At 40.9% G+C, this 12,687-nt stretch overlaps 1 protein-coding gene across 3 annotated transcripts in view; it reads right to left on the reverse strand.

The window, feature by feature from the left end:
* LOC106609519 (anoctamin-4) overlaps window positions 1-12,687 on the reverse strand; it is a 45,429-nt gene that overhangs the window by 23,944 nt on the left and 8,798 nt on the right. For 2 of the 3 annotated variants that reach the window (XM_045722178.1, XM_045722179.1), the window contains one exon: window positions 11,436-11,672. In XM_045722178.1, coding sequence (XP_045578134.1) covers window positions 11,436-11,672 — 237 coding nt within the window. Of the gene's footprint in view, window positions 1-6,832; window positions 7,316-11,435; window positions 11,673-12,687 lie in introns of those variants that run through there. The other variant, XM_014208436.2, reaches the window with a different exon arrangement.

The following is a 12,687-nucleotide window of genomic DNA, read 5'->3' on the forward strand; positions in this document are numbered from 1 at the left end:
GGAGAACAAGCTATAGGAGGTAAATACCAGAGTTTTGTCACAGGTAGGCCCACAGCCAATTGCGCTAGCTAACGCTACCAATAGTAGCAAAAAAAAAAAAATACTGTGTCAAATATTGATATAATATTGTCCCAAAATAATACACCCCCCAATCACTATTATACAGACATGCAAATCATGAGTAAACTTTACAGTGGCCCAAAAGAAGATGTAGAGATATATCTATCTCTATACAGTCAGGTCTGAAATGATTGACACCCTTAATAAAGATGAGCAAAAAAGACTATAAAATAAATAATACAAACACTGAGCTATATTGTTTGCAAATGTTTTTGTTGATACTAATGCAATTGATCAGAGAAAGAAATTGCGTGCCCTGAAGTGATTCTGTGCGCCCCCTGAGAGGAGCCATTATCTAACATGGCCTAGTGAGTAGGCTAACAACAACCCCTCTGAAGAGGTCTGTGACCCACTCTTCCATCTGACGAGGCTCTGGGGAAGGTCGTCGCTGGTCTGAACGCTGAATTTCCCTTTGTGACAGCTCCGCGACTCAGCAGAATATTTCTGCTGAGCCCCAGACATACAGAGAAGGAGTGCGAGGGAGAACGCTCAACGCTCGCGTCCTTCCCGCAGTGGCTGAGGTATTGAAATAACAGCAGGTAATAAAACCACCATGAACTCCTCCTTCCTGGATGAAATCGATGGGCGGGTTCCCTCAGTGACTTCAGTTGTAATAAACGTTTCACTCAGCCATCAGCTGCTAGGAGGTATTTTATAGCACGAGTAGAGGTTACTGCAGCCCCAAAGGAGATGTGAGGGATAAAAGCTAGGGCACTATAGAAATCGAATGATTCCATCCATAATAACATGACATTTGAAAGAGTTGTCTAACGTAGCTCTGTCCGTCTGAATTGACACATCAAAGCATATCATTTGCACACTTTAAAATTCCATCTGTGCCCATCAAAATCCAAATGACCTGCTACTTCCAAACACGAGGTCTATATCGTGCTGTTACCACGACTAACACAGTACCCTCAAAATTCAAGATTAAGCACAAGTCATAACATTGAGAAAACCCTTTACATTTAAGATATACTTTACATTATTTATATTAACTAGTCAGTAGATTAGACCCTGGAAAATTATAAATATTGAACATGACAAGATGATTGGCCTACTAATAGACCATTATGTTGAATGATAAGATATAAAGCATAGAAGCCTAGGTGTCCATAGAGAAACATAAAGCCAATCAATAATTAACAACAGTGGTTCTGTTGCCTCAGTGACCACTATGCAGCAAGATTGATTGAGTCTCCCACATGGAGGGAATAATAGGCTCTATTCCTCCAGGAATGGGGGCCATTACCAAGATGCAATGAAGTTAGCAGACAGCAAAACAAAGTATGAAGTTACATTCAGTGGATGTAATGAAATTACACTCAGGAAATGTAACATGGGACTAAAGTGATTCTTAGGTGACATTATTTGCTAATCTGTGAGTAAAGCTGCACCATTTAGCTAACATGATTTAGCTACAGTGGCGACAAACATAGTACCTTTTTTGTTTTATTGAGTGAGGCAGCTCCAAAATTGAGGTGTTTCAGCCTAGCTCAGTGCTTTCTATGGTGGGGCGAGCCAATTTTTGTCCTTTGGGTCCTGCCATAGAGTTATATTACAAGTCTCAAGATCATTGGCCACAGATAAAATTACGTCAAATCACGTTATATGCAGGGGCGGAAATCCCGGGGGGGACGGGGGGGACACGACCCCCCCATCCTGGGAAAAATATGATTTGTCCCCCCCAATATATCACTGAAACATAACTATGTAATTTAAAATTAATAATACGCAATGAAAGCAATTGTGCTGATTATAGACACTTAATAGCGCGTTTCAAAAGATTGCGACCCCCCCACCCTTTGCCTCACAATGGTTTGATCCACTGCCAGTTCCTTAGTTGGCAAGGTAACAGAGGGGTGATATCCACTGTCTGAAAGGCACTCAATGAACGTAACTGACGTGAGGTTAATCCAGTCAATCGCGCACACACACACTAGCTGAATATGCAGAGCTAGCGGGCAAATATTAACTATTAAGCTAGCTAGTAATTATTCAATTTATGTGGCCTCGTCAAAGATGGAATCTTTGCTATCGTCAATTTATTCCAAGATCAGCATGCAGATGATGTAAGTTAGTGCTTCAAAGTCCCTGTGATAAGGTTAGCGATAAACTGAAGTCCAAACTGAACAGAACTACACTCTCTTCTACCATTGTCTTAAATATATTTAATGGTCTCGTTGCAAAAGCTAAATTGTCGCAAGGGAACTTTTATTTATTTCTTTTATTTCACCTTTATTTAACCCGGGTAGCAAAGATTATAGCAAACACCACTGAAACGGAATTGGTGCTCGCTAGCTTTGCAAATTCAGCTATTGTTGGAAGCCAGCCAATATGAAACAAACTATTAAAATTACAAAAGGTTGCAGCATATGTTGTGTAAATGGTGAACTCATACAGCTGTCAACTCGTCATTTTAATCCGTTTCACATTTGCTAGCTACCTTTTAGATCGAAGCCCAAATAGAATGATAAAAGATAAGATGATAGAAGCCCATCTCCTACTGTAAATAACCTACACACTGTGTGTGTGTGTGTAGCCAGCCACCCAGGTAAAAAAATGGCAGAAAAATAAGACGGACATCAGAGTATTTTTCAGTACACCAAAACGCAAAGTAAGAACCCTAGTAGCCTAATATCTCAAAGACTAGTTGATAAAATGTTCATAAGAAAGAAATTAAATTCTAATGGAAATGTTTCACAATGATGTCATTAGGCAGAGCAGGCAACAGATGGCACACAGACAGCTGAGTTGGGGACAGATATGCAGGGACAGACTGGCAGAGACAGGGAGTCTCAGTATAAGTTTGTTGAGTCTTTGTTTGGCAACATTATGAAAGGTTCTCAATTTTTTGGACTTGTAAAATAGGAACATAATTGGAAAATGCCATGGATACCCCCACTCTCAACTTAAACTGGTGACTGAACTAAGATTTGTTAAAGGCAATGGTATTGCTGTTGTGATTAGTTGTGTAGTTTTGGGTACCGGTAGTTAGGAGTACGGCAAACACCTTATTTCTTTGGTTCCTCAATATACATTTACCATATTACAATGTAGGCTATGTGTTACAGCACTACTTTTGCTGTCCCCCTCAGGAATTGCTCTTGAGAAAATGTCATGTAATTGTCCCCTCCAAAGTTGATATCAGATTTTCGCCCCTGGTTATATGTACAGTAGCTTTGATTGGACTGATCATGCCAACATCTTACTTTCAAAGTCTTAGCTAGCAAGTCATCACCATGAATTAAGTCAACAATCTACTGGAAAATCATTTTTAATCCTTGTCATATGAAGAGAAATAATGAAGAGAAATTATAGATAAAACGTATCGGTGCTCATCGGCCATTGGACAAAGATTACACAACAAGTTGGAAATCAAAATTCAACAATGAGTGGTTTGTAAGAAATCAGTGGCTGACTGCAACATTGCAAAGCAACCCCTAGCCTGCTATTCAATGGAGTGGCTGTGTGTTTTTTTCCAGCGTACCCACAATAAATCCAGAGAATGCCAGACTTTGATGATAGTTTGATGACAAAATTTGCCCACAAAGGACCGCTGCGCCACCTTCATAAGGTGAGTCCAAAAATGTTGAGTATGCTGCTGTATAAATGATGTAATATGCAAGGGAGATATGTATACTGTAGCTAAGAAAGTAATACTAAGTGTATGTTGTGTAGTATGCTGTTAGTAGACCCATGTGCCTCACCCTAATAATTTGGTTAATTTTCACCAACGTGGTATTGTAAGCACATCGTTTGTGGCAGGTGTGTGGTTATTTGCCAACTTTTTTTGTACAGTGCTACTGATAGTAGTGGTGGCGCTTGGCTTGCACATGCAAATTCAGCACACACAACATTCTATAATAGAATTGTGTTATTTGACTTGTCAAATTAAAAGCTTATTTAATGCGTCAAAATGTTATGACATGTATATTTTTGACACGCAAAGACCCAAACGGCGTTCAATGTGCCTCACCATAATAATTTGGTCTATTTTCACCTCTTAATTCTGCCTACTATTCTAACTTGGTGGTGCACATGTAGCCTATAACCTGTTTTAGAGAAATGTAATAATTGAATATTGTAAGAGCTTTCATTGTCTGTTTATGTGCCCCCTTTATTCATCCTACAGTTCTGACTTGTTGTACAGGGAGTACACTGTAAGAACGGGCCCATGTTCTGAATTCTGTCGCTGTACATTTCAAAAGTGCTGAGCAAATGGTTAAATTGACTACGTCCGTCGTCGCTCGCTCATTAATCGAAATTACGGATTGCCTGTTATCCGCTTGTCGTCCTCTTATGCCATAGTTTGTACATCTCAATTGTCAGTAGAAACCACATTTGTTTAAGCAAGTCAGCCATATCAGCTATGTTTTTTTAAAAGGCAGTAAATGAGGCTGAATTAATTGTTAAGCTGCCAGACAAGGCTCCACTGAAAGCCAGGTGTAGCCGTGGTAAGGTGTTGGGACTGCTGTTGGGACTCTGCTGTTGGGACAGCTTTATTGGGGCGGCAGGTAGCCTAGTGGTTAGAGCGTTGGGCCAGTAACCGAAAGGTTGCTAGTTAGAATTGCCGAGCTGACAAGGTATAAATCTGTCATTCTGCCTTGCCTAGTTAAATAAAGGTTATATACTAAATAAATATAGGCCCTAACAGTTTGTGGTCACTGTTATAGTGCAATAAATGTATTGTTTAGTGTTGTGTTGTGTAGTGGCTTTGCTGGCATGCATCCCACATTTTGTTTTGTTTGCCCCACCAAGATTTACATGCTAAAATCGCCACTGTTTAGCCTGGCTCACAATTCACAGCAAATCAAATCAAATTTTATTGGTCACATACACATATTTAGCAGATGTTATTGCGGGTGTAGCGAAATGCTTGTGTTCCTAGTTCTAACTGTGCAGTAGTATCTAACAATTCACAACAGTAGAGTCAAATGATTTCTCTCTCATTCCCATCAATGTTACCTCTTACATGATGAAAAAGAGATTGGTTAGTATTGATTCAGAATATTTATTTCACATTTCATGGTATTTATGACCACACAAATCTAGTGAGCTGAGCTCATAGAGGTCCTATAATTCATGTGATTCTGTATGTAATTCTATGGCTTAAACAGTCGGCACTCATTAGATCTGTATCATTATAAGACTCTCTGTCATACCTGCATTTGAGTGATTCCAGACGAAACCAGGACAAAATGTCATAAATATGCCAACTTTTATTAATTATTTCTCAATTATACTTTTAGATACAAATGTCAAATATGTCAACAATACCTCCCCCAAAGAAAAATCATATGAATAAAACAGTGAAAATCCCAAAAAATCATGGTATTTCTTTGTCCTGGTTTCATATGGAATCTCCACTCATTTGTAACATAAGCTACTGGTGAGGTCACCTCAGCCTTGGCAGCAGAGGAAAACAGACAGAGCGCCGAGATATTTTGGGATGGACTTTTGGATCTGAATGTCTGGAAATGGTGAACTCGTCAAAAACTAGACCACCTACACAATATATTCATCATGGAATCTACAAACAATCTAAAACTGTTGAACAGGACAGACAACAGCAAATGTTGCATGATACCCAGTCAGATACACCGATTAACCAACAAGCTAGGCTACATGAGAATATTTAAAAATCAGAAGTAGGGTTAAAATAAATAGTCAAAGCTAGTTTCGGTTGGCTTTCAAATGGCTATTTAGCGGACTTCTCCACGCATCAAGGAAACAAGCCCAAGGCTTCCAGGCTCCCACTGATGCAACGATGGTGAGTTACATTGCATTACATTCTTGAGTACAATAAAACGTTTGTTGAATATTAAGATGTTTTGCAACAAAGTGCATGAACTGCTAGTTATGCTGCGAAAATAACTTTTGAATTGATTGAAAAATGCTACAGTATAACAGTATTGCTAGTTGATTTGCAACCCTGAATCATAAGCCACTGATGATTGTCAGTAGAGAAATCTTTCTTGCGAAAAATTATTCCCCAATGAAATCGCTGACGCCTCCTCAGTTCATATGACATAACCTTGCCTTAGCATGACAGCTCACAGTAGGCTAGCTGGTTGGGTAAGTGAGCGGGAAATAAAAAAGGGGGGAGGGTTGCCATGGGGACCAGGTATCAGGAAGACAGAGGGTGGTTCTGGACCACTACACCAGCACAGTCAGGGGACAACAAACCTTCAGGCTCTGTCAGGCCCCGGGGCAACACAATGGCCGTTTCACGCCTGCCTGATGGGCAACAGAGCTTGGACACTCGGCGTCTCCACTGAGTCCTGACCCACTTCTCCTTCTCTGAACCATGCATAATGGAGGAGTGCTACACTTTGGACACACAGCTCATTTACAACCCCCGGAGTGAAACCGTGTTGGAGGGAGGGCGATACGGGGGAGAGAGAAGGGGAGAACGGGAGCCAAGGAGAGATGAGAGAAGGAGGGAGAGAGTGTGTGTGTGCGTGTGTGAAGGTCAAATGCCTGTACGGTTCAGGAACACAACAGTGTGAAAAGAGAACAGAGATGATAGACAGTAAAAGAAGAGCACATGTGGGTCATAGCATATGAGTGAAGGACAGAGAAAGAGAGAGATCGAAACAGAGAGGGGGGGAGCGAGCGAGAGCGACAGAGATCAATGCAGCAAAACCACTACAGAGGGGGGGAAGAAAACACTGCTGTGGGTCTAAAACAAGTTGCCTGCAGCACTCACCATGCAAGGTGGAGAGGGAGAGAGCTTCAACCCCTCAGAGGGCAACAGGATGAGAGGACGACACAGCCCGGGGCCGACCCAGCGGAGGCTCTGCAAGCGCTACAGTAGCTACAACTAGCTAAACTTGGCTCCCGTACTAAAGCCCGCAGGGGGAAAAGGAAAAGGACCTTCTGCAGAGGCAATCAGCTGCATTCCCCATGTTTACCTCCACTCCCGAGCACCGCAGCGCTCTGCTCTAGCTTCTGAGCTCCCACACACACACACTGCTCATCCCCAAAACATCCCTCAGATTATATAAATCTCTGCCCAGCCGGCACGAGGCAAAGCTCAGGAAGAAACAGATGCAGACCAGCTTAGATCCTCTCTCAGGGAAAAATACAAGCAGAATATTTATGCAGAGAGAGGGAGAGAGCGAGCGAGGGGGAGAGCAAGAGAGCTGCAAGACAATCAGTATTCTTAATCAGTTATCCCCGTCAGCCAATCCGTGGGAGAGGAGCTTTGAGGGTAGCCAATCGGAGCAGGGCTGGCTCTATCAGTGTGGTTGTTGACCAAAGGAATGACAGTTGCTGCTGCTCTGGGTGTCAATGTGTTTTTTAAAGCCAGCACCTCACACACATGCACATAAACACATTGATGCACACACACACACACACACACACACACACACACACACACACCATTGTTGTGTACAGTGTGTATATTTTAAAAAGGAGGAATCCCTTAGAGAATTCTACCATTAGTTACCCTACTTGCATGCAACACTCAGAGTGAGTGTCACGCTACTGCAAATTAAACAAGCCCTACATATACAGTGAGGGAAAAAAGTATTTGATCCCCTGCTGATTTTGTACGTTTGCCCACTGACAAAGAAATGATCAGTCTATCATTCTAATGGTAGGTTTATTTGAACAGTGAGAGACAGAATAACAACAACAGAAATCCAGAAAAACGCATGTCAAAAATGTTATAAATTGATTAGCATTTTAATGAGGGAAATAAGTATTTGACCCCCTCTCAATCAGAAAGATTTCTGGCTCCCAGGTATCTTTTAATCAGGTAACAAGCTGAGATTAGGAGCACACTCTTAAAGGGAGTGCTCCTAATCTCAGTTTGTTACCTGTATAAAAGACACCTGTCCACAGAAGCAATCAATCAATCAGATTCCAAACTCTCCACCATGGCCAAGACCAAAGAGCTCCCCAAGAATGTCAGGGACAAGATTGTAGACCTACACAAGGCTGGAATGGGCTACAAGACCATCGCCAAGCAGCTTGGTGAGAAGGTGACAACAGTTGGTGCGATTATTTGCAAATGGAAGAAACACAAAAGAACTGTCAATCTCCCTCGGCCTGGGGCTCCATGCAAGATCTCACCTTGTGGAGTTGCAATGATCATGAGAACGGTGAGGAATCAGCCCAGAACTACACGGGAGTATCTTGCCAATGATCTCAAGGCAGTTGGGACCATAGTCACCAAGAAAACAATCGGTAACACACTAAGCCGTGAAGGACTGAAATCCTGCAGCGCCCGCAAGGTCCCCCTGCTCAAGAAAGCACATATACATGCCCGTCTGAAGTTTGCCAATGAACATCTGAATGATTCAAAGGACAACTGGGTGAAAGTGTTGTGGTCAGATGAGACCAAAATGGAGCTCTTTGGCATCAACTCAACTCGCCATGTTTGCTGCCTATGACCCCAAGAACACCATCCCCACCGTCAAACATGGAGGTGGAAACATTATGCTTTGGGGGTGTTTTTCTGCTAAGGGGACAGGACAACTTCACCGCATCAAAGGGACGATGGATGGGGCCATGTAGCGTCAAATCTTGGGTGAGAACCTCCTTCCCTCAGCCAGGGCATTGAAAATGGGTCGTGGATGGGTATTCCAGCATGACAATGACCCAAAACACACGGCCAAGGCAACAAAGAAGTGGCTCAAGAAGAAGCACATTAAGGTCCTGGAGTGGCCTAGCCAGTCTCCAGACCTTAATCCCATAGAAAATCTGTGGAGGGAGCTGAAGGTTCGAGTTGCCAAACGTCAGCCTTGAAACCTTAATGACTTGGAGAAGATCTGCAAAGAGGAGTGGGACAAAATGCCTCCTGAGATGTGTGCAAACCTGGTGGCCAACTACAAGAAACGTCTGACCTCTGATTGCCAACAAGGGTTTTGCCACCAAGTACTAAGTCATGTTTTGCAGAGGGGTCAAATACTTATTTCCCTCATTAACAAGGCAAATCATTTTATAACATTTTTTATATGCGTTTTTCTGGATTTTTTTGTTGTTATTCTGTCTCTCACTGTTCAAATAAACCTACCATTAAAATGATAGACTGATCATTTCTTTGTCAGTGGGCAAACGTACAAAATCAACAGGGGATCAAATACTTTTTCCCCTCACTGTATAATAGCTGGCTGCTTTCCAAAAGTGTGTTTTCAAGTCTGTTGTATGCTTTACCATGTTAGTAACACTATTTTAACAATTTGTTTTCAGCCAGGATCCAACTGGAACACAGTGTGCTAACCAGTGGTGTAAAGTACTTAATTAAAAATACTTTAAAGTTCTGGGATCCGCCCCTTTTTTTCAATTTTCGCCTAAAATGACATACCCAAATCTAACTGCCTGTAGCTCAGGCCCTGAAGCAAGGATATGCACATTCTTGGTACCATTTGAAAGGAAACACTTTGACGTTTGTGAAAATGTTAAAGGAATGTAGGAGAATATAACAATACATCTTGTAAAAGATAATACAAAGAAAAAAAACAACCGTTCTTTTGTACTATCATCTTTGAAATGTAAGAGAAAGGCCATAATGTATTATTCCAGCCCAGGTGCAATTTAGATTTTGGCCACTAGATGGCAGCAGTGTATGTGCAAAGGTTTAGACTGATCCAATTAACCATTGCATTGCTGTTCAAAATTTTGTATCAAGAATGCCCAAATGTGCCTAATTTGTTTATTAATAACTTTTCATGTTCAAAATTGTGCACTCTCAAACAATAGCATGGTATTATTTCACTGTAATAGCTACTATAAATTGGACAGTGCAGTTAGACTAACAATAATTTAAGCTTTCTGCTAATATCAGATATGTCTGTGTCCTGGGAAATGTTCTTGTTACTTACAACCTCATGCTAATCGCATTATCCTACGTTAGCTCAACCGTCCCGTGGAAGGGACACCAATCTCAAAGAAGTTTTAAGACTTTTTGGGGGGCATCTGTACTTTATTTTTTGTCAACTTTTACTTCACTTTCCTAAAGAAAATAAATGTACTTTTTATTCCATACATTTTCCCTGACACCCAAAAGTACTTGTTACATTTTGAATGCTTAGCAGGACAGGAAAATGGTCAAATTCACACACTTATCAAGAGAACACGTGGTCATCCCTACTGCCTCTGATCTGGCAGACTCAATAAACACAAAATGTATCATTTGAAAATAATGTCTGAGTGTTGGAGTGTGCCCCTGGCTATCCGTACATTTAAAACAATAAAATGGTGCCATCTGGTTTGCTTAATATAAGGAATTTGAAGAGATTTATACTTTTACTTTTGATACTTTTTTTTTGTTGATACTTTACTTTTTCCACCACTGGTACTAACCAGAAATAGACTGTGTGTGTGTACTTATCTAACAACCATATTTGTTTCAAGCACTGAATTTTTTCAAGCATGGTTAGGTTTTGTGATGTACAGTATGGTATTTCAAATATTAGATTCAGTCAACCAATAAGGTGGAAAGCATCCACATATTATTTCAAAAGGTCAGAGGTAGGTTGTTCCACCTCAAGAAGCACAAGAAAGAGGATTTACACCCACCATCTCAGATTGTTCTGAAATTGTTTCTGTTGTTAGAAACATAAGATTAGCATTCCTGCTACATTATTGTGTGGAGATATTAAGATATTGCACCCAAATTGGCAATTTTAAATGTATAGGATTCATATAATATTCAATAAATATAGTGCCTAACATCCAATTTGGACCAAACTTTTTTCTAACAATGAGTTAGACATTAGAAATCCAGAGAAATTGTCAAGCCACTCACAGACCACCAACACCCCACGGTAATTTATTTATTGAGTATTATATGAATCCTATAAATTAAAAATGGCCAATTTGGATGCAATCAATTAGCTTAATTTCTCAGAGATCAAATTATATTTCAACAAAATAATGTTGCAGGACATCAGAAATAATTTCAGAACAATCTGAGATAGTGGGTGTCATGACTTGCTGTAATGACATGGAATGATCCAGGTGTGTTCATACTATAATGTGATTCCAGGATACTCTCTTCTGTGAAACAGACTGACTCGATATAACTCATCAGGGGGCCTAAAGGGCCTAATGAATTTATTTCAAATTACTAACTCAGTAAAATCGTTGAAATTGTTGCGTTTATATTTTTGTTCAGTGGTCATCTCCTGATGGCTCTCACTATTGCCATCTACACCGATTAGGATTATGGATTATGGTCAACGGCAAAGGTTCTGAGCTTGGGCAGGATAAGCCGTTTCTAGACCGGATTTTTAGCGACCAAACCATCGAGCTGAGATTAGAATGAAGTCACGGTTCAAAGTTGAAAGGTGAAACCTTACTTGTGCTGCTGTCGCTGATGGTCTCCTGGCTGGCGCTGCAGAGGGATGATATAGGGTTGATTGACAGGGAGGCAGGACAGGACACTGGCTCTTGGTGCTCAGGGAGTTGCGGGGCTGCGGCAGCGGAGGCCTCGGAGCGAACCCCGTCAGGACTGTCACACAGGGGGTGACCTCTGGGAGGGAATGGACTCTTCCAATGAGAGATACCAATGGCCACTTGGCCCCCGAGATCAAACCCTGTAGGGAATATTATTATCTCAGACTGAAAGTTTCTCAAAACATAGACTCCCTTCCTATAACACATAACCCTGGAAAGCATGTGAATGTGAACACTTGTCCTTGCAACTTGCATACTTAGTCTATTTCTCTTACAGCAATGTCAGGGTTCTTTGAAAATCCTTGATACTGAATAGATCCCAGAAAGTCAGACATTGCAGAAAAATCCCATTGCTTGAAAAGGGAAATGAGTGATATTATTCAAATAATTTCCTGTTTCATAATGAAACTAAAGGTTGTTGCTCTCTGGAGGATTGAGTTTCCACTTACGATTACATTTCCCATATCTCAGAAATTCAGGGTTCTGCTTCCCAAGTTGAACCAATGTAGCAAAATGCTGACATATTTCGCTCTCCCAGTTCAAAAGGAAAAATGTGAGGGGGCTAAGTCCATAACAATGCTGCTCTCTTGTGGTTGATGTTGCCAACTCCATGACTGTCCTTTCCCTTTCCATCTTCGTTTCTCGTTTGTCAGTGGTCTACTTCCACATACATCTTGGGAAGTATCATAACTAAGTATGAGAAGGCTACTTATAACAAAAAGTATATGTTTTGACAGTTGACAACTAAATCTATATTAAAAAGGTATGTTGTGAAACATTTCCACCTGCAAGCACCTTTGTGGAAGTCTATAAATTCTGTCAAATCTGTAGAATTAAATAAGAAAAATATGGTAACATTGATAGCATGCTGCATAGTGTACATTTAACTTGAATTGATTTAAGAGTTTACTTTATGCATTTGACTTTCCTTTTGAAGCATACCACATAAAGGTTGCCAACAAACCCAACAACCCTAAAGACATTGTATGAACGCAAATGTCTCCGTCCACGCTCAACGGGCATTACACCAAAGAGCAAAGAGAGAGGAAGGCCTTCTTTAGCTTTTCTGGAAACACAACCCCAGCACATTATAAGATACACTTCAATTGAGTGGATTTGGCTATTTCAGTCACAACCGTTGCTGGCAATCTCGAT

Source organism: Salmo salar, chromosome ssa07 (assembly GCF_905237065.1).
Source record: "Salmo salar chromosome ssa07, Ssal_v3.1, whole genome shotgun sequence".
NCBI classification, from domain to species: Eukaryota; Metazoa; Chordata; class Actinopteri; order Salmoniformes; family Salmonidae; genus Salmo; species Salmo salar.